Source organism: Diachasma alloeum, unplaced genomic scaffold, assembly GCF_001412515.2.
Source record: "Diachasma alloeum isolate Michigan unplaced genomic scaffold, Dall2.0 Dall_scaffold_00176, whole genome shotgun sequence".
Lineage (NCBI taxonomy): Eukaryota > Metazoa > Arthropoda > Insecta > Hymenoptera > Braconidae > Diachasma > Diachasma alloeum.
The window spans coordinates 4103279-4124303 of record NW_021680342.1 but is presented as its reverse complement, the minus strand read 5'-3'; the positions used below and the strand labels follow the sequence as shown (position 1 = coordinate 4124303).

The following is a 21025-nucleotide window of genomic DNA, read 5'->3' as shown; positions in this document are numbered from 1 at the left end:
ATGAATATTTTCTATACGAATTATTTCTAGACATAAATTTTTACATAAATTTTTGTTTTCATACGAAAGATGTCTAAACGCTACAGAGATAACGCAGAGAAATGTCGCAACTCCAGACGAAATGCTTCTATACATGTGACAGTGGGTTGTATAGGATCAAACCTATAGGAATCGTATAGAAATAATTTGTATAAAAAATATCCGTGTAGAAATATCCGAATAAGATATACGAAAATCCTTTAGAATTTCTATACGCAATCCGTAGAGAAAATTTCTATACGATTTTTTTCATACGTGCAGTGCGTTTAGCCAATGGAAATCGGTTCATCACCTTCTTCAGCGAATTGATATGGATTTCCCACTTTGAGGAGCGCTGAAGCATTTTGAAGATTTGAATATTTTGACACAAAAAAAATGGAAGGCTCCGATTCTTCCACAATTGCGGAGCAGAAACACTCGTGGATGATGAGCATAAAATGCATGAAGGAACGTTTGAGATCGCGATGTGAAGAGGCATCTTTCGAGGGAATTCGTGAGATGAAATTGTATCATGGATTGAAATTGATCTCTTCGGCACCGATCATGGGGAATTTCTTGGATATATGCTACTGCGATGATACCAAAGTAATGGATTTCCCATTCTCAATGACTAAACATCTCGTAATGAATTGAAGTAAAAAATCATTCTTTGTCAGGAGTATCTCCTACTGGACACTGCGTTTGTGATACACAGATTCTCCATTCAGGGGAAGCCAGTGCAGCCCTCCTTCAGTCTGAGCTCCACCATGGCTTTTACGAAATTTCTCTGGTTTCAAGCATCAAAGATGTTCGCGGGTTTTATTCCCCACGACGATTTAATCTGGATATTGGAGCCTACGTGCAAACTGATACAAATTGTGAGGAATGAATTTAGGGTGGAGAATGTTTTCTATACACCCTACACCAATGAAATGCTTGTTATTGGGGCGACAAGAGCGACGGTAATTTTTTACATTTTCATAATCACATTTCTTCAATATTTTTTATTGATGTAATCACTCGATGAAGATTAGGGGATATCCTGAGAATAATATTGGTGAAATTTATATTAAGAATTCTATTCATTTTTTTTGCGGATTCTGGTCGAAATGTAGCGGCCTTTGCTCGTGACTCCTTGAGGAGAATATGTTAGCAATGATTTATGTTCTTGAGGTTTATTTTGTTGGATTTTATTTTTCATTATAGAAGTCAAGAAAACGAACTGAAAAAACCCATTGAGAATTCTAGAAAAAAAAAACAATAAAATGATACAGATGTTTTTATAGAAAAACATTTGTTGAGAATTTCCTATCAAGTGTTTATGAATTTTGAATAGGACTTGATAATGAATGAATTGAATTTTTTATAGAATTCTACTAGACTTCCAATTGAATTGCAATGGAATTTTTGTAGAATTCCATTTCTAACCAGTGCATGAGGGTTTTCAATTGAATTCTTCCACGTAAGATACGTTCAAAAACGTATAAAATCCCCAAACCCGGGATTTCTCGATGTTGTTTTCTGTGTGAACATAAACTAACTTGTCCACAAGCAGAGATTTCCCCTGGACCACAAAGAACAGACTCTCAATTCCTGGAAAACAGTCAATATATCAGACAGCTCATTTGGCCCTACATGGGTACTAGAATACTCCTCTTTGATACAACACGATCCACGTGAGTTTTGACTAGAATCAGTCATATCACAAAGATAAATCCTCCCAAACGAATTTTAGTCTTCTTGAGACTGGCTGGATCTTACCTGACAACTGTATACGTAATCCCCCTGGCATCTGATAAAGACGAAGATAGTAATGTTCCTGTTAAATTCCTGGCGAGAAAAGTCAATGCAATGGAAACCGCGATCACTGTTTTGTATTTTCATTCAACTAGCCGATGGATAATCACGGGCGATCAACGAGGGAGTGTTTCTGCGTGGAATTTAGACTTAGAATGCATGATGGACTGTCCCAGTGGTCATCAAGGGGCTGTGAAAATTATCACAGGACATCCTTCCATATGTGGATTTATATCTTGCGGCGAAGACGATATAGTTCAGGCCTGGAGTTGTAATCTGAAACAAAAGGTGCTCTAAAGTTAAATTTTTCAAGTATTTTCACTGCATTTTTTTCTCTTCGCATTAGATAATAACTTATTTGCTGCATTTTAAACATCATTTTCGAGCTCTCAATTCGCTCTACAAAAAAGATTTTAACAGAAATTTCGTTATCTGCCTTTGATTCCGAGATATTCACTGAAAACTGACCAATAGTCACTGCTGATTTTTTTATGAACATTTCTGGTTAAAAAAGAAACCCGCGGAAAGGTGCACAGCTACCAATTACCGGTAAATTTCCGGATATTTACCGGTCTTCTGGGGACTTTTACGTGGCATCCGTAAAAATTGTTCCCTGGGTGGAGAATTTTTCTGTTATAATTTATGAAAAACTAATGGAAATTTTAGAACATACGCGAGGAATTATTGGATTTTTTCGTACCCGTGATAATTAATAGTTCAATGGCCGCTTGAATCTCCAATTTTGAATGATTGTCCAAGGTAGTTTGTCCAATTTCTTTCTACTTCATAATTCAAAATTCTAGATTGAGTCATTCAATGAACTTGGCGAAGTCTCTTACATGGCGGTCAATGGCTCTGCTTCTTCACTAGCAACAGTGGGCGCTAAACTGAGTTGTTTCCAGATGCATCAGCTTTATACATTCTATTCACCGTTGACGTATGCAACCACACAACATGACACCCATAATTTTAATTTAAGCCCCGCGTGGATTATCTTTCGAACATTATCTCGATTGCTTTTCCATCTTCATAATGTAAAATATATCCCAATTTCCATTGGATTTTTCATCACGCAGGAGTCCCTAAAAATTATGATTGTACAATCAAAAATTAGAAAAAAAGTTAACATTTTGGAAGAGCGTTTTTAATAAAGATTAAGAAATAAGTCCAATAGAGAGGAAACAGGGAGTGAGATCGTTAAGAAAACGTTCACATAAAATGTAAAAAACTATTCATTTCATCTTTTATTTGCGTTTAGTCAATTATTTATTTCATTGTTTATTTGCGTTAATCTATACTGATATGCGTATTCCAGAAAATTGTTTACTAGTCTACTATCTTCATATCACTTATCAATTGATTCGATGTGTCTAGTTTATTGTCTAGATTTAATTTGAGCAGTAAAAGTTGACGGTCCACGATCTCCCATATATCCACGGTAGAAATTACCTTGGATCCACGGGAAAACGTCCCGTATATCTACGGTCAAAGTTACCGTGGAGCGTGTGAATAGACACTGCCAATTATTAATTGGCAATTTCCTCCCTATTGGGTTTATATCCCAATATTATTCAACAACGCTCGTGGAAAATGTTCAGCTTTTATTCAACGTTTTTTTGATTCTGCAATCATAATTTTTGGAGACTCCAGGGCTATGGAAAACTTCATAGCAATTGGAGATCATTTCAGATTATCGAAATGAAAAAAAATCAGGATCACGTTCGAAAGATAATCCACCGGGGCCTTGAGGTGTCTCTTAACGTCTCTGCATTCTTTTTCTCTAGAGCTGAACCAGCAAAATTGTTTGCGACGGCTAGTCCCATTGATACTACCCGCGTGGTTGTCTGTTGTGCTGATAAAATTGTCAGAATGTTGTCATCCGCGTCAGGACAACAGCTGAATATTCAAATCCTCCCAACTCATTCTGCAGTCCTGGCTGTAGCCCACAGTGCTATTGCAGGTGATCATATTGTTGTATTTACTTAAGAAATAATTCAGGATAAATCGAAGGGGCGTATTTATTGACAGTTCTTCAGAATCAATCACAGAACAAAAGTGGATCACGCGTTAAGTCAAAGAGGATTTATCCTCTGAAGTTATTCCTAAACATTAGAGAATGACAATCAACTTTCTTTTTATTTTACAAAAGAGGGGAAGAGGATAGAGTAAAGCATTCGATTCCGTAACGATATTAATCTCCGAGGTATTGTAATACAATCCATTTCTGTATTGCCTTGAATGCAGGTCGCATGTACATCCTGGGTACTAACGGAATTCTGGTGGCTAACACGAAAACCAATCCTATGAAAATTGAGTAATTTAATGAATTTCTTTGCGCTTCAGTATTCGCTAGAAAATTCTGTTGGATTTCTTACTTCTCCTTAGTTTTTGAGGCATTTCAATTGGAATTATTTTTTGGGAATAATTATATTTATTTTATTTCGTGGAAATATTTGCTGTAGAAATTCCTTGGCTCGAATTTTCCAAGTTTTTTCGTTTGATTTTTTTTTATTCTGACAGAAAAAAAGTAGCGAAAAAGTTTCACAATTCGCGTCGAGGAATTTGTATAGAAAATGTGTCAATAGACAAATTTGGATATAAAATTAAAATTCTAATGAGTGTTTCTATGAAATATTTTCGCTTGGGTATTTCCTGTAAAACGCACGTAACCCCGCGGAATTCTTCAACAGAATTGACTAATTTAATAGTATTTTCAATAGAAGTTCAACAGAAATCTAGCAGAATATTTGACCGAAATCGCTACATTTTTCAATGAAATTTTGTCGTGTGTATTTTCTTTCAACTGTTCCTGATATTCTCTCATAGAGACGAGTGGGAGAGTGCGGAAAAAATCATCACATGTCTCGTAGTGTACGATCATTACGAAGCAATTCGTGGATCCGATCGTGAAGCTGAAAGTAAGTCAAAGAAAATGTATATTGTCGTCAAAAAGCTGATAAAATGACTTTTCGATCTCGCGACGAGTAACTTCTCTTCACATCTTATTTTATTTTACATCCATCCCTTATCACCGGTTGTATTTTGCATAGAATCAAAACTCGTCAATGCCATTTGTACACGAATAATTATCGGAACTGAAAAAGGGGAATTGATCTCCATCGAAGAGACGAGCGGAAAACAGGAAAGTTCAATCTCAGTGAGTTCAATATTCTAGCAGAAGCGAAGTGGTAAAACGGTGCAAGTCAATTTCGACTATTGACCCGGTTTCAATGAATACTTCGCAATCTAAGGGAGATAGCAAAATTTTTGTTATAACCTTTTTTGTAGAGCCGATTGAGAGCTACAATAAATGTAATTACGAAAATTTCGCTATCTCCCTTAGTTTCGGAAATATTCCTCAAAAACTCAACTGCGAGATAAATCGACTTAAACCGCTTTACCACTTCGCTACTGAATTGCTGATATAATTTCTTTTCTTCTTCTACAGGCGCATGACGCCGGAATAATTCACTTGCACTCCTCGATAGTCTCTCGTCAAGTTATATCGAGTAGTGCGGATAAATCTCTGAAAATTTGGAGAATCTTCCCGGACACATTGATGCCGCTATCGTTACTGCATTGCATTTATTACACCACTCCAATCACCTGCATCGGATCTCTCGGGTGAGATCCTCTCTTAAGAAGAGAATATAATGTTTTTTAACATCAATGTGTACACCAATTGACCAAATGATCGCGAGAATGATCGATGTAAACCTTTGGGTGCTGTCGATGCGGATGATCGCTTCCGCCGATTTTCCCCAAATTCTCCCAAAGAGCGCGCCTCCACACCGAGAGAAATGTTCAGTAAAAATTACGCAACTCACAATTCATTCAGCGATTATGGAATCGACTCAGAAAATTTAAGTGACGGTATCGTAATTTTTCACAGGAGATTCAGATAAAAATTACGAAACGCTCCGGAAAATTTCCGTGACAGTTCCGTAAAATTTCCTGTAACCACATTTCGCTCCGGAATTTCGGAAAAGATACGTAATTTTTATTGAATATTTCTCTCCGTGCAGTAGGCTCTATATAATTGCTAAAAAAAAGTACCGCCAGAACATTTATAATTGGCGTAGAGAAATTTTTCGGCGATCGTCTGAACGCTCGATTTTTCCAAAGGCTTTTTCAGTAGCGAAGCGGTACACCGGGTCAAGTCGCTTTTTACTTTTGGCCAGTTTTTGATGAATATCTCGGAATCTAAGAGAGGTAGCAAAATTTTTCTTATGACCTTTTTTATAACCCTCAATTGACTATACAAAAAAGGTAGTGACGAAAATTTTTCTATCTCTTTTAGATTCCGAGATATTCGTCAAAAACTGGCCAATAGTCAAAATCGACTCAACCCGGTTTTCCGCTTCGCTACTGATTCAACTGCCAACTCCGTCACTATTCTTCCGCCCTCTCCCTAGTTTAGTGAAATGTTCGACTATGTTTTTTCCAAAAGCATTCAGACAATAAAAATTTCTCGAAATAGATCCACGATCTGTGTCGTCAGTAGCACCGAATCTTCCCAATGTCATCAGTTATTTATGTACGATGTAGTAGAAAGAAGTAAGAGTGAGAACGATTTCTTCCAAACTAATAGTAAGTTTTGAATTATCTCATGCGTAATTTTCGTCTTCGTACGCAGGGCAATTGGAGCACCATCCATCGAAAAACCACGTGAAGCAAATTCTGGCTCTGGCCACATCAGAGTCCCTTCAAATATGCGCTACATCATCGATGGATGGTTCACTACGCATATGGGATCACCAGAATGATCTAGTCAAGGTTCATTCAAAATCCAAGGATTTAGAATTGGGGGATCATGGGGCGAAGTGAAACACCGGGGCATCGAGAACAAATAAAAATTACGAAAAATTACATGTCAGATCGTAATCTCGATGCAAATTCCCTCTTTTGGGAATTTTTGCCTGAAATTTATGCAGTTTTCACGTGTAAATACGAGAAAATTGCGATGTTAAAGATGAAATGTTTTTCTTACTCCTGGAGTTTGTGCGTCATCACATATTAAACAATCGTATAGAAATTTTCTATACGGATTGCGTATAGAAATTCTATAGGATTTCCGTATATGATGTTCGGATAATTCTATACGAATATTTTCTATACAAATTATTTCCACGCATAAATTTTACATAAATTTTTGTTTTCTTACGAAAGATGTCTAAAAGCTCCAGAGAAAAACGTAGAGAAATATCGCAACTCCATACGAAATGTTTCTATACATGTGGCAGTGGATCGTATAGGATTAAATCTGTAGAAATCGTATAGAAATAATTTGTATAAAAATATCCGTATAGAAATATCCGAATAGCATATACGAAAATCCTATGGAAATCTAACTCAGTCCGTATAGAAAATTTCTATACGATGTTTTCATATGTGATACGCTTTTTTGTCAAAAAATTTTTTTCTGTCACTCCATTTTGATTTTTAGAGTTGACCAGGGCTGTTTCATTTGGCCGCATTTTCCCGAGAGAAAATATGAATGCCAAATGCACACTAAATCCCATATTTTCAGATACTGGAAATAAACGTTTGCACATCACACATAACATTTTCCGCGCTCCTCGGAGATATTGTGTTCAGCGCTGGAAAACATCTCTACCGAATTCCCTACGAAAATTGTAATGCATAAATCTAGTATTTGTTGAATGCTTTCATTTTCTCAACTGCTTTGCAGATTTATCGCCAAAATATCGTCTGCAAATTTTAAACAATGGGATAGAGAAAGAAGAGGAGGAAATGTTGGATGATCCAGAATCTAAATCAATCGATGAACACTTGGTAATTGATGATAAAATGCTGCACCCTGTCAGCAGCGTGCCTCTCGGTTCGCTAGACCCATCAACAGATGCTCCGAGTCTTGATCTAATGTTCAAGGAGCAGATGTGCGCGCAATTGAGATATAGAGATGAAGGTGAATAATTGAAAAAACTAATGACGCCCTTCTGTTGGATATTTTAAAAGTTTTTGGCCGATTCTACTGAAAGTTTTCGCACTTTTACTGCCTTTTTTAGTTGGAAATATTCAATAGGAACTATTCTATAGGAAAAAGCACTAGATCATATTTCTCTAGATGTTTTTCTACTCGGACATTTTCTACAGCGATTTCGTGATTTAAATTTTTATACTTTTTCGTTCTATTTCTTTGTCTCTTTTCATTAGGGAAGAAAATCAAACAATAAAACTTGAATATCTCAATGGAATAAACTACATAGAAAAATTAAATTCTATTTATTTTTTCTATAGAATATTTTCTATTGAACATTGCTATTAAAAAAACATGTAGATAAACTACGCAATTTTACAACAGAATTCGCTGAAGTTAATGGGATATCCAACAGAAGTTCAATAAAAATGCAATAGAATTTACGTAATTCAAGAAGATAAATTTGGAGTTATTTGTCCCTCCTTTATATCCCCGCAGATATTTTACGAATCAAAGAGAATATACTAAATGCGAAGAAAATAGTGAAAATGAAAACTATGATGGAACACCATGACTGGGAAAGACACATCGCCGAATTGCTCGGCATCTCTTCGCGAACTGAAAATGGAACTAGTCCACATGACATCTGGAATTATGTGGAAAAGTATGGGAAAAATAGGAAAGTCTTCAATAAATCGGAACAGCCCCACATGATTGGTAATGCCAGTGGCTTTAATGAACATCTCTTCAAGTCGATTTCATGATAATTTTATTTACACAGGATGTAGCATAAAACAGTTTTCCGATGAATTAAAATTACCAGCAGAGATTTACGAGCCTGGTTTGAATCTTCATGCTTTCCTTCCAAATTCACTAGTCATCAAAGTCGCTGACACAGAAGATATGAAAGCTGATGACTTCAATGAGACAGAACAGTTGGAAAGACATCGACTCAAATACAATTATCCCTCAGAAATATATCTGACTATGGGTCCATCAGCGTCTGAAGGTTTCAGTGATGAAGCCATTGAGACTGTTCAGTGAATATTTTATGAGGTAAAATATTTTATTCATGACATGATTAAATGAACTGATGATTACAATCCAACGATTCAGGCGCACTTCATTCATCTCTATTCCAGTTACAAATTCTCAATAAACGTTAATATACATTGTATCGACTATCTTTCAATTTCACGAAGGAAAAAACGTTACGGGTCACGAGGCTCGGTATTCTATTACGAATATATATGTACGAAAATATATATTATAAAAAAAGTATCATAAAGAGTCTATCACCGCGGTCATATTCATTTATCGACAAGTAATGAGAAGAAACTTGAATCTTTCTATTTTATCTTTTACTCTAAATTCAAATATACCGACAATTAGTCTTTCATACAAGCTGTCGCCTCTGGAGTACAATACAAAAATAAAATTATCATCCAAGTAATCGAAGTATAGCCCTGTGAACAATCTTGGATATCGGGAATTTGAGACATTCAATGGGAATTTAAGTTGTGCATTAGCTTTCTTACTGTTGAATGGAAAAATGATGATTTTCATCCATAAAAAGTGTGCAACAACCCAATTGAAAGAATAGAAAGAGGCATGGAAGAAGTGAGGAGTCTGAAAAATCATAGAAAAGGGAAATAAATCATTCCACTATTCACAACTGGGAATTGGATTGTTGGGTGGCACTGGTAAAAATCTTTCCTAAAGTCTTTTTACTTTCTCTTCTATCCTCTCGGCTCTGTATTTCCCAGCCCCTAAAATTACTACTTGGTAGTAGCATTTCAGACTTTCTCTTTTTCCGGGAAGAACAGAGACCATCTCATCAATAATCGGTTCTTCGTGGGACTGGATATCGAAGCACAAGGGCACTGTCTGCGGATATAATCGGAAGCGCGTTGTCACAGTGGTGATTCACCAGATGACTGACACTGTCAAAAATACGGTCCTTTGTTCGCACCTGAATGAGGGGATAAAAATATCATTCTATTTCTGATGAATGAAGAGCAGGGAAGAGTGGGGCAATCTGGACACTTCTGCCTCTTTTCAATGCTAATTAATAATTAATTGAACTCTTGATGAAACGTTTTTTTACTCGTTGTAAAGTGCAATTGCCCCTCTTTATGATTTCAGAGCGAGCACAATTGATGAACTTATTTTTTAATGCTCATAGAATTGTGAACATTTAGAAAAGTCAAATGTCCATTTTACCTCATCCTTCCCTACTCAATGTTATTTTGAAGAGATTAACTTACAACTCCCTCGGGGTCGATTAAAAGTAAATGCTTGGGAATTCCGTTATTCATCCCCGTGAGGACGTATTGTCCCGGTGAGCCTTGAGATTCACGAACCAAAAAATCACCGTCTTTAGTCAGCATTGATTCTGCCTCTGGACGACTGACACTACCGTGATACCAAACTTCTGTTTTCAATTGGTGCTGTTGAGAACGTGGACTCAATTTGTTCATCTCTGATATTGCTGTGCTGAATGGCTCTGAAATGAAATTAATTCGTCATATTCCCACATGGGGAAATTGAAATTGATGAAACACGAGGAAAACGTGCAATTTGTCACACCGCAGTTTATGGCAACATTTAATTGAAAAATCCGAAAAATAATTCCTTAAATAAAAATGAGGTTGATTGGAATTTTTCGAAAAATTCTATTGGTTTTCTTGATAATAGATTTATGTATTTCTGAATTAATTATTCTTTTGAAAGTATTGCTACAGGAATTACTGGTCGACACTTCCAAGTTTCTTCCGCAGAATTTTCCCTGTTTCTCATTACAAAATCCATGAAAAAAGTGTTTATTCAAAAATTTCATGAGAACTTACGCATATCAAATGCATCAAAGAGCGAAGAGGGTTCTCGCCTACTGTCGTGGCTCGCCGCAACAACGGTGTCATTGACATAATTGTGTTCTGATTGAGCAGATGCCGCACCGTCCGAACTCAGATCAATTAAGTTACCAGTTTCTAAAAAAATTTACAAAAATAACATGACTTGGAGTATAATTATTTAAAGATGGAGATGGTTCGAGTGCTATACCAGTCCACTGTTGCCCCGGGGTTTGCCGTCTGCGGCCATTGACGAATGTACACTGAATATGATTCGACAGTGCGTGATTCTGAGAGGAATGATGATGTTTAAGATTCGGCAGGGTTGAAGTCGTGACAGGAAGTGGTGGAACCGGTGGTGGTCCAATGTCAGGGGGCACTTTTCCTGGCAGATCGTTGTAGTAGTCTCGGTCTGGTTCGCGAATCCCATTCAACACCGGACTAAGACGAATAAAACCACTTAATTCCATCTGCTCTTTTTAAATACTGTTTGATATTTTTTCCAATGGTGAGAATTTTCATTCAATTCGAGATTAAACTCCTCATGGAACTTTTATTCATCTTGGATATTCAACAGAATTGAGTCTTTTTCACGATCAAAATTCAACTCTCATTATGAAAATCGGAGATCACAGTCAATTGAATTTCAAATTAATTTCGAAACAATAGTTACTTGAATTTCTATAATTTTCATTACCACATATACCTCAAAAATGGAATTTCATTTCAAACACAAAACACTGAGGGATTTATCAATAACATAAATGAAAAGTTTATAGTCCTTGCCATAGATTTCAATATTTTTTACATGAAATTCCAAGACTTCAAAAAATCGAAACTTCAATTTTTTAAATAGATTATTCTTTTGAGTTTTTTTTGTATAATAATCCTTGGACATAAATTTTCCAACTTTCTACTCAGCGTTTCCATTTTTCTCATTGACAAAATCTTCAATTTTTCTCATTGACAAAAAAATGCAGAAAGTTCATGTCCAAGAATTCCCCCAAGAAAAACCAGAAACGAATAAGTTCTACACAAAAATTCACATCTATTGAATTTTCCCATGCCTGCAATTAATAAATAAAACCCTTACTGCAGTGAGGACGGTTTTGTAAGGAATTCTTTAAATCTCAATTCGAATGCTTGGCCAATCGTCGATATGACGTCTTGCGCCAGACCGCCGCCGCACTCCAATACGTAACAAGCTCGCCATTCTTGCATATTTTTCGCTACGTACGCGACAAAGTCCAGTATTTCCTAGAATGCCAAATAACAACGAATAACATTCAATTCCCTTCCCTCCTTCTTCCATATTACTGACCGTATCGCCACCGGAAGCAAATGAAATCCTCGGCATTTCGTGTTTAGCTATGACATGGCCAGTCTCGAGGGTCGTAAGTGATAGACTAGTGCTGCTGATTGTCAGATTTATGTTGGAGCCCGCATGCTCCATGCATGGTTTATCAGCAATTGCTCGTAGAACTTTTCTGTCAACCTGGGGAAGTATTCTTGATTAATTTCATGGATAGAAGAATTTCTTAATGAAAGATTCACATTACCCGTCTTTTTTTATCCGCAGATTTTAAGCCTGCTGCTTCGCAGACTCGATTGATGCATTCTCTAAAAAAAAAAGATATTCTTCCCTCATTTTCCATGGTCTTCGTAAAATAAATGACACGATCGAATAAAAAAAAGAGAAAAAGAATAAATAAAATGGATCTTTCGAACGTGAAACCATCAATTTTTAGTTCAATTTTTTCAAAAACAGGACTCTGACATTGGAATTGGAACATTGGAATCTACTTCATGCTTTTGGATGAAAGTTATTGTCATCTAAACGTTTTTTTTTCATACTTCGCTACACATGATCTTGTCTCAAAATCCAAACTCTTCATCGACGTGTAGACCTCTAGGCATCCAATATACTGCAACATAAATTGATGAATCAGTAAAGATGATTACTCTCTCGTGCCCTTGATTCTTACCCGCACAGCGTAAGTGATTCCCTCCTTGCTGACCAGATGATCCGGGTGGAGCCATCCTCTGGCCGGCTTGCTTATAAAGCTCCCACTGTTCCCACTGGCCATCGCTGCATTCCACACTGAAACTGAAGTAAAATTTGTAAGCTTACCCTTCACCATCATCACGATCAATCAATCGATAAATCATAACGGCACATGTGAGGAAATTTCATAGAAAAATGTAGGGCATTTAGTGAGTCATTACATTTTTATTGGACTTCTATTGACAATTCTATCAGTCTTTCTACGCTTTTTTTTTCTTTTTAAAGGGGAAATGTTCAATTTGAGAAAAAAATTGAATAGAAAAACCTAGTATTTTCTGTGGGGAATTCAATTAATTTTTTATTGAAACTCTCTAAGAAATCTGTTCGGGTTCTATTAAAATTCTATTGAATAATTCTATTGCAGATTGTGAAACTTTACTGTCATTTTTCTACACGTATTTGATAAAAACAGTCAATGGTTTTTCATTTATGCATAGAAATTCTTGGGACTAGATTTTCTGTTTATTTCCACTCCTACTGAAATCCACGAAAAAAATTCAGAAAATCAATGCCCAAGAATTCTTATAGAGAAAATCCTTGTAGAGGAAGTTATATAGGGAAGTCAATATCTTAGACTTCGTATATAAAAAATTACTACTGAAAAACACACGGTAAAGTGCTATAATTTACAACAGAATTAGCGCAAAAGGTAAATGAAATTTTTGAATAGAATTAAAATAAAATTCTATCGACTTTTATTAAATTCTGTCATACGTGTTTCAACGAGGAAAAATTTAAAAAAAGGAGTGGAGAAAAATTCGTTTGTCGAGGAATTACTACAGAAAATATCTCAATAGAACGTCCATATAAAAATCTAAATTTATTACTTTTTTCTGCAGAAATTTCCTGTTGGACATTTTTATTTGGAGAAAAGTAATAGAAAACTTTCCAAATCTTCGATGGAATCAGCAAAACGCTGACAGAATTACCCAGTCAATCTGGGTTTTTCTATGAAATTTTTCACACATGAGGACGTCTGAAAGGCCATTGCAAATTATCAACCACATGCGATGCGTCTGACTAATCGCCAATTACTAATGACTCAAAGATAACTTACATGACACTCAGCTGAATCCACCGAAATTCCCCTGAAACCCCCTATGAAAATCCGTACCCAATGTCCTTGGTGAAAGGTACTGTTTTTCCATACGTTGTGACATCCAAGACGCGAATTACCGACGCCCATGCACAATTATCGTTAAAAAATTTAACCTTCAATCATCGTTACATCCGAGATAAACTCGATACTGAACAAAATGCACTCTCAACGTTTCAATGCAGCAGAAGTCAGCAGTAAAAATCGGAGCAGCAATGATGTTTATATTCACCCAGCCTGAACTATTGACAATGCACCCCGTTTCATTCAAAAAACAACCGAGTCATCGATACTAACGCGCTAAATAACCAGTTGTGTAGTCATGTATACAGTGATATTACGTTCTGTGCTTCACTGCGGTCAGGAAAAAAATTAAATACATATCCGTAGCACCACGGTAGGCGTCAATGGGATTTGACAGCTGATACAGGAATGGATGACACATTCCAGGGGCACTTGTGCGCATGGACGGAAACTCCGTGTTTAGTTTCCACCGGACTTGTGGTGCTTGTGTGAGAGGTATAGGTTATCTTCCAGAAGAATAGCCGTAGATTTTTGGAGTGGGGTCCAAGCATGTGAGTGGGAATTACGTAGAGTGGGGGTACCCTCCGAAGGATAAACTTCTACTAGAAGGCCTATAGCCTATATTTGAGGGTAGGGAAGCCCTAGGGGACTCACACAGACTGACTCTGCATGCGAATGCAACATACGCACATACAGAGTCTATCTGTTGCAAAACGTTGCAAGCAAAACACAGGCCGACATACACTGCCTGGTGTTTTTTTAAGAGCATCGGATAACATACTTTGGCGGGTCGCTCGCCCGGTTGCACCGAGCCCTGTTAGCTCTTTTACCCCAGGATTAATTTATCCATGTGTAATCCTTGTAGACTAACAGACCGTTATCTGGCGGTTTAGTTAACAGACGATGGTGCAACTGGGCCTGAAGTAATGAGTGAGAATTTGTAAGATGTGAATTTTTGGGTAATGAATCAATGAATCAATAGTTCCCATGATTTCCATAAAATTTGATGGACAAATGAGCTTTATTCGTAGTCAGAAATTTTTCTGAGATAGTATATTTCGTCATTGGGCCGAAAAAAACTTTTTCATCACGCTGTGACGAAAAGTGAACTTCCGCCACATTGTGATGAAAAATATTGTTCGTAACTCGTGAAAAAATGTTTTTTAGCTCGTGGGATTATATCACTCGCCTTCGGCTCGAGATATAAACCTCCCACTCGGCAAAAAACACTTTTTTGCACTAGTTACGAAATATACTATTTTGTCATGACGGCCGTAGGCAGAGATTCACAGACGCAGAGCGTCCGTGAAACGCTGCCTTACGGCTGGAATGACAAAAATAATTTTTTTTTAAGTTATTGAAAATTGTCTGCACTATTTAGTTTATTCAACTTATCGGTCGAGTCACTGATTTCATTTGTTCTGTGGTGACTTTCATAAATCAGCTTAATTATAGATCCGTTGAAATGACTATTTGTAAACACACGAAGATAATTTATTGTACAAAATGATACTGTCTCGAATTTCCGTTAACGGTGTATATTTAAATATTGTTATCATTATTGTTATCATTATTTTCATCTATTGGAGGGGTTTCGAGGGTGAACCAGCCATGCAGACACTTGGGAACGGCTCCTGGAGTGTGGAATGTCACTCTTCCCATTTCAATCATCGATTTAGCATCCAGAATTAGGAGACATACGTCGCATTCTCTTCCTTCTCCGTATATTGCAGCGCTCAGGATGATTCCGTCATCTTCATTCTTAAGTTATAAAAAATGAATTAATTGACAGAATTAATTGACAGAGCAAAAACCAAATTCATTCTTCAGGTCCGATCACTACACTATATCGAATTTATTATCGACATACCTGTGATTCTGGTTGAGCTACGAAAATCGGTTCACTCGGGTAAAGTCCATCCTCACTCCACGTCAATGATGATTTATTGAGTGTATCGACTTTAATTATCTGAAGGGAATATTATTAATCAATCACCTAAAAATTCCCTACGAAAAAAATTTGATTATCAATAGTTGGTTTACCGTTCCAGGATTTTGTATATCAACGTCACTGGAAATGGCGTAAAAATAGCGGTACTGTCTCCCCAGGTACTTCTGATTATGACGGGGAGTTTCGCACCCCAGATTGCAGATCAATTCAGGCTCCACCGAGATAGCTCCGTCCCCCCGTCTGTGAGCACTGGCTTTCATCTCGAAAATATTTGTTCTTCTGTTTGGCTTGACATCGGCGAATTTATCCGTCATCGGTAGAACAAATCGCAGCGGCCTCGCTCGAAATAATTTCGAGTAATCGGGATTCTTGTGCATGTTTCTCATAGCGTCGACATACATACAGTCCAACATTTTAGCATTGCGATAACAGCATATATCGATGACGATTGAATCTCCTTTTTCTGATTCGTACTGATTGATTATGTGGAGGTAGAATAGAGCTGCTGCGGTGAAAGTTCTTTCTAGGGCACCGGTTGCACGAGACAGCACGTGAATCAATGTCTGTCCAAATAAATGCATATGTGGGCTGAAATTTTTCCCTAATACAACTCAAGATTTCTCACACGAAAGTAATTCGCAAAAAAACCTAGCGAATTTGATAGAAAATTTCATTATTTTTTCGCCGATTCTATTGAAGAATTTCGCAGCTCTAGGTACTGCCTGTTTTGTTCTATAGAAAATGTTCGATAAATGCAATATTTTATTTTTCTATTGAGACAGTTTCTGCGGGAATTGGTCGACATGAGTTTTCTGAGGTTTTTCCGCTGTACTAGAGATGTATGCGCGCGTATGTTTTGCATGTGGTACTGTAATATGATTTTTCATTTCGTTTTATTGTATTTAGAAAAGAAGAATAAATAAATAAATATATATATATATTTATATATATATCCAAATAAACCGGTGACAAAAAGCGTTATCTGTATTTGCTTTCTCTTCTCATTAAAAAAGTAAACAGAAAAACGTGGAAAATTGGAGCTGAAGAATTTTATATTAAAAACACCTCAATAGAATAAGTTGTATAGAAAAATTGGATTCTGTTGTTTTTTTCTATGAAACGTTTTTGTTCGTGTTTTTGAGACGAGGAAGATCGAAGGTATTTAAAGTATTCAATTACATTCTCGTTGTCGTGCCACTTGAGAGCCGAACTGAGAGGCTCATTTTTTATTTTACATGCCATCATAGTCACCATCGACACTGCCAGGGGCTGTTCGATTATGATGAAGTAGTTCTCGGTGATGCCGAAGGTGTGCATGTACGAGGGATTCAATTTCCACCTCGCTGGGAGACTAGCCACTATCGATGCTCCTTCGAACATGGCTTTGCCACCGGAATTCCTGCCTGCAACGTCAGTTTTTTCAATATTTCGTTTTTTACAGAATTTTGTTTTCATTTGAAAAATTCAATCGATTTTGAAATTCATGGTATTGAAATCTTTGTTATGAAAAAATTCTCAGTATGATATTTTTAATATCCTTTTCTTCTATTTTAATGAGACAAAACGAAATACTGTGAAAAAATTGCAATTTCTTTTTGAAAACTCTCGACTGAATGTTATGTACAAAAAACCGTTACTGATTTTTTGATGAATTATATTATTTTAAGAGGACCGAGAGTGAAAACAAATTTTGCGGAATGAATTCTCAGTCAAAAGGGGATGAAAAAATCTGAAAAATGGCTTTAGCAAATTGTTCATTCTATAGAAATCGTATGGAGCGAGTTGAAGATGGGCTGAAGAGGATAAATAATTTTAATAAATGTTTAAAAATACGAGGTGGTGGTGTCGCCATCTTTGAAGCAAGATGGCAGCGCCGACACCTATCAAGCACCTTGTGTTTTTGAATATTTATTAAAATTAATAATCTTCAGATCACCTCCAACTTGTTTTATCCAGTTCCTAGAAGAATAAATTTCTCAAGTTCCCCTCCCCTTTTGGCTCAGTATTTTCCCCGCATTTCAATATTTTTTTTTACTCCCGAGACTTCTTGACAAATCGCTGTTAATGTCATATTTACTGACCAGTGTCACTAGGAACTGATGGAAAACATACAACACTGTAGGCAGGTCCCATCGCAGTTATGCTCAATCCAACATTATACACTGTGCCATCGTCCGTCACATGGGGATGTGAAGTATGATTAACGACTCCAACGTAATCCGAAATGCAGATCTTTAGAAATCGATTGAGTCAGGTATATTGATGATTCAGGGAGATTTTTCATTGTAAAAATTTTAATTACATAAAAAAAAATATTTTCAGATTTATGGTGTCAAGTTAAGACTAAAAAGAGAATGTGGGGCTTCCAATCAAGATTTTTTGAAAGTCTTATATTGAAACAAAAATTTTATACAGGCACAAAAAACTGTTTGAGATTAATAATCGAGGCTTTGATAAATTAATTTTCTTCTTTAATTAATTGATTTCAAATAAGGGTTTCACAATAGAATTTTTCCGGGCTGTTGCGATGGGGTTTTTTACGCGCGTGGAGTTGGCGTCCGGCCGAAGGCGAGAGCTGGCCAACCACACGACTGAAAAAACCGCAGCGTAAAAGCCTCGGACACAATTCCTTTCTAGTGATTTTTAAGTTTCCATGTTGGGAAAGTATGCAATACCAATCCCCAGACGAGAAATCGTGAGAAGCAGTACAGAAAAATCGTATTTCAAGACTTTTGACATCTTAAAATAAGGGATTTCCTTTTAGGTTTACATTCACACATGAAAAATTGGTTAATTTTCGTACTCGATCCTTAGTCTCCAATGTTTCAACATCAATCCGATGGATGAATGGAGCTTCTGCAAACGTGTAGTATTGATCTCCAAACGGATACACCGAAATCATGGAATTATCGGACAACCCAGAGTCAGGATTGAAAACAGCCGCTATTCTGAATAAATATTTTCCCAAATGAAATGAAAAATCGTGGACATCTGAGATAATTCACTATTTTCAGTGTGAAAAAATGGATTCTCTACCGTTGGAATATCGTTTGACATGGATCGGGCACCGATTTCGTTCCAAATTCAGTCAGGACTATTCTCCTCGCCTGATGGTTTCTCTTGAAGACATCCGTTTGGACGAATCTCCGTTGATATGTCACTCTTCCACCGGAAATGTGAAACCTTCAGGAAAATTCACGTAGTCAATTTTTTACACGGGAATCCATCGGAAATCCTATTTCTTTAATAGGGATTATTCGACCAATAAATTACTAATGAAATAAAAAAAATGATGAAATGAAATTAAAATGAAATTCATCATTTAATTCAATTATCTACTTTTAATTTTTTTTATTTTGATGAATTTCATTATTTTTTATTAAATTAATCATCAATTAACTATTTCAAAATTTTTAACATTATATAAATCAATAATTGACTTTGAAAGATTGACGATTGTGCAATTAATCGAAAAATCATATTCAGAAATTTAGAATCAATTGTTCAACAGACAATTGAAAATTAGAATTATTATCAAAATTCAATAAAAATTAGTGAACTTTCGTTATGTCAAGGTAATCTTCTTTTAATATTACTAACGTAATGATTATTGCCGATCGCTGAATGCAATACCACACGTATGAAAAAATCGTATAGAAATTTTCTATACGAATTATGTCTATACATAAATTTTTACATAAACTTTTGTCTTCATACGAAAAATGTCTAAACGCTCCAGAGAAAAACGTAGAGAAATGTCGCAACTCCATACGAAATGTTTCTATACATGTGGCAGTGGGTCAAACCTATAGAAATTGTGTAGAAATAATTTCTATAAAAAATATCCGTGTAGAAATATCCGAAAATCATATACGAAAATTCTGTAGAAATTCTGTACGCAATCCGTATAGAAAATTTCTATACGATTTTTTCATACGTGCATTCTCTAGAATTCTGTTTTTCTACGAAATTTTTTCGCGCTTGTGAAGATGGTCCGCTTTGCCCGGCTCATCCCTACCTATGCAACAACGCCGAACTATCGAACAAATGATCGAACTGGTAATCCCCAACTTTGAGACTGCCCGGTCCATTCCGTAAAAGCGTACCACTCAACCACTCGGGGATGACCCCGCGTACTTCACCAGTCATCGGGGTGATGACTTCCTCGTCGCACGACCTCATCCAAACGGAGGGGTCACAGTTCGGATAGTAATCAACATCATCGTCACAATCCCACGCAACATTTCCCTTCCCGTTATTATTTTTATTATCCCAGAGGTGCGACGACTTCTCCTTGCGGCAGTAGTCGTCGACTTCTCTGAAAATTTCTCGCGTCATTTTATATTAATTTTTTTAATCTAGTCACTGTCCTCTTCGTTCCCCGGCAGCCGATTGTTATCATCAATCACCGAGTTGATGAGCGGTTTTAATATCGCCGACAGAATTTGGTGGATTCGCTTGTGCGTGAAATCCATAACAAATGGTTTACTCTGGGGAGGGATTTTTATGCCATTCGGAGGGACACCCGAACTATTCGCCGTGGGAGCGACGAATAACGACGGGAGATCGCAATCACTGGCCTTTAAAAACATCGACCTAATCACTTTAGTTACATTGACTTCGGAAGCCGGATAAATCAATGTCACAGGCATTAAAGAACACGTGTTTATCCCTGCGCAGGAATAGAACTCGTGATGAAAGGTTCATATTGATTGAATCATCACGTGGTGGCCGGGGTGCCCCGTCCTATTACCGAATTGATTCATTTTTCTATTCGTTGTGACATTATGTCGGTTATCGAAAATTGAAATGGGATATTACGTTTACTATTCAGTCGATGTTTTATTCATTAAATCAGTAGCGAAGTGGTCAAACGGCTTAAGTCAATTTAGTCTTCAGTTCAGTTTTCCAGAAATATTTCCGAATTTAAGGGTACCAAGTGAATTTGGCGATGACCTTGAAAATTGACATTCACCAACAAAGTTGTAATTTTTTTAATTAGTAGTATTAGACAGATGGTGAACATCGGTGATAATTTTAAAATTTTAGAACGTATGGATATCGATAAATTAAATAAACAAAATCAGTCTTATACACGGCCTCTTATGGAGTTTTGATTAAATTCAACGTTTCAACCCCCTAGGAACTCAAGAAAAATTTGAAAAAATTTGAAGATATGGGGAATGATGTGTTCAATGTGATGGCGACAAAAAACAATGGGGTACCGGGGTGAATAAGAGAGATATTTCAACCCGCCGTACCCATTTGATCCCATGCTTTC

The 21025-nt window shown here is 36.6% G+C and overlaps 3 protein-coding genes across 6 annotated transcripts; 1 reads left to right on the top strand and 2 right to left on the bottom strand.

Moving 5' to 3' along the window:
- Positions 1-307: 307 nt before the first annotated feature.
- LOC107048453 (WD repeat-containing protein 97) lies at positions 308-10350 on the top strand. 3 transcript variants are annotated; one of them, XM_015271626.2, is made up of 17 exons: positions 308-624; positions 696-980; positions 1574-1694; positions 1754-2103; positions 2619-2752; positions 3600-3775; positions 4060-4129; positions 4642-4733; positions 4866-4972; positions 5264-5439; positions 6296-6372; positions 6452-6591; positions 7346-7451; positions 7508-7744; positions 8255-8473; positions 8538-8812; positions 9583-10350. In XM_015271626.2, the coding sequence occupies exons 1-16, from the start codon at positions 415-417 to the stop codon at positions 8798-8800; spliced, it is 2763 nt and encodes a 920-aa protein (XP_015127112.1). In that variant the 5' UTR covers positions 308-414; the 3' UTR covers positions 8801-8812; positions 9583-10350. The 3 variants fall into 3 exon arrangements, with proteins under 3 accessions (XP_015127112.1, XP_015127108.1, XP_015127118.1); XM_015271622.2 differs by lacking the exon at positions 9583-10350 and having other exon boundaries at positions 8538-9347; XM_015271632.2 differs by lacking the exon at positions 9583-10350 and having other exon boundaries at positions 541-624; positions 734-980; positions 8538-9347.
- On the bottom strand, positions 8468-14214 carry LOC107048499 (SHC-transforming protein 1). The gene is made up of 10 exons (XM_015271683.2): positions 13731-14214; positions 12594-12715; positions 12463-12533; positions 12168-12228; positions 11930-12103; positions 11702-11865; positions 10820-11049; positions 10606-10746; positions 10024-10262; positions 8468-9728 (listed from the first exon to the last, which is right to left on the bottom strand). The coding sequence occupies exons 2-10, from the start codon at positions 12693-12695 to the stop codon at positions 9594-9596; spliced, it is 1317 nt and encodes a 438-aa protein (XP_015127169.1). The 5' UTR covers positions 12696-12715; positions 13731-14214; the 3' UTR covers positions 8468-9593.
- A 932-nt stretch (positions 14215-15146) lies between these two features.
- LOC107038456 (carotenoid isomerooxygenase) lies at positions 15147-20299 on the bottom strand. 2 transcript variants are annotated; one of them, XM_015257591.1, is made up of 8 exons: positions 19763-20299; positions 18781-18927; positions 18548-18692; positions 17826-17976; positions 16924-17147; positions 15837-16307; positions 15664-15762; positions 15147-15554 (listed from the first exon to the last, which is right to left on the bottom strand). In XM_015257591.1, exons 1-8 carry the CDS (start codon positions 20080-20082, stop codon positions 15336-15338), a joined length of 1776 nt encoding a protein of 591 aa, XP_015113077.1. In that variant the 5' UTR covers positions 20083-20299; the 3' UTR covers positions 15147-15335. The 2 variants fall into 2 exon arrangements, with proteins under 2 accessions (XP_015113077.1, XP_015113164.1); XM_015257678.1 differs by having other exon boundaries at positions 16996-17147.
- Positions 20300-21025: the final 726 nt, after the last annotated feature.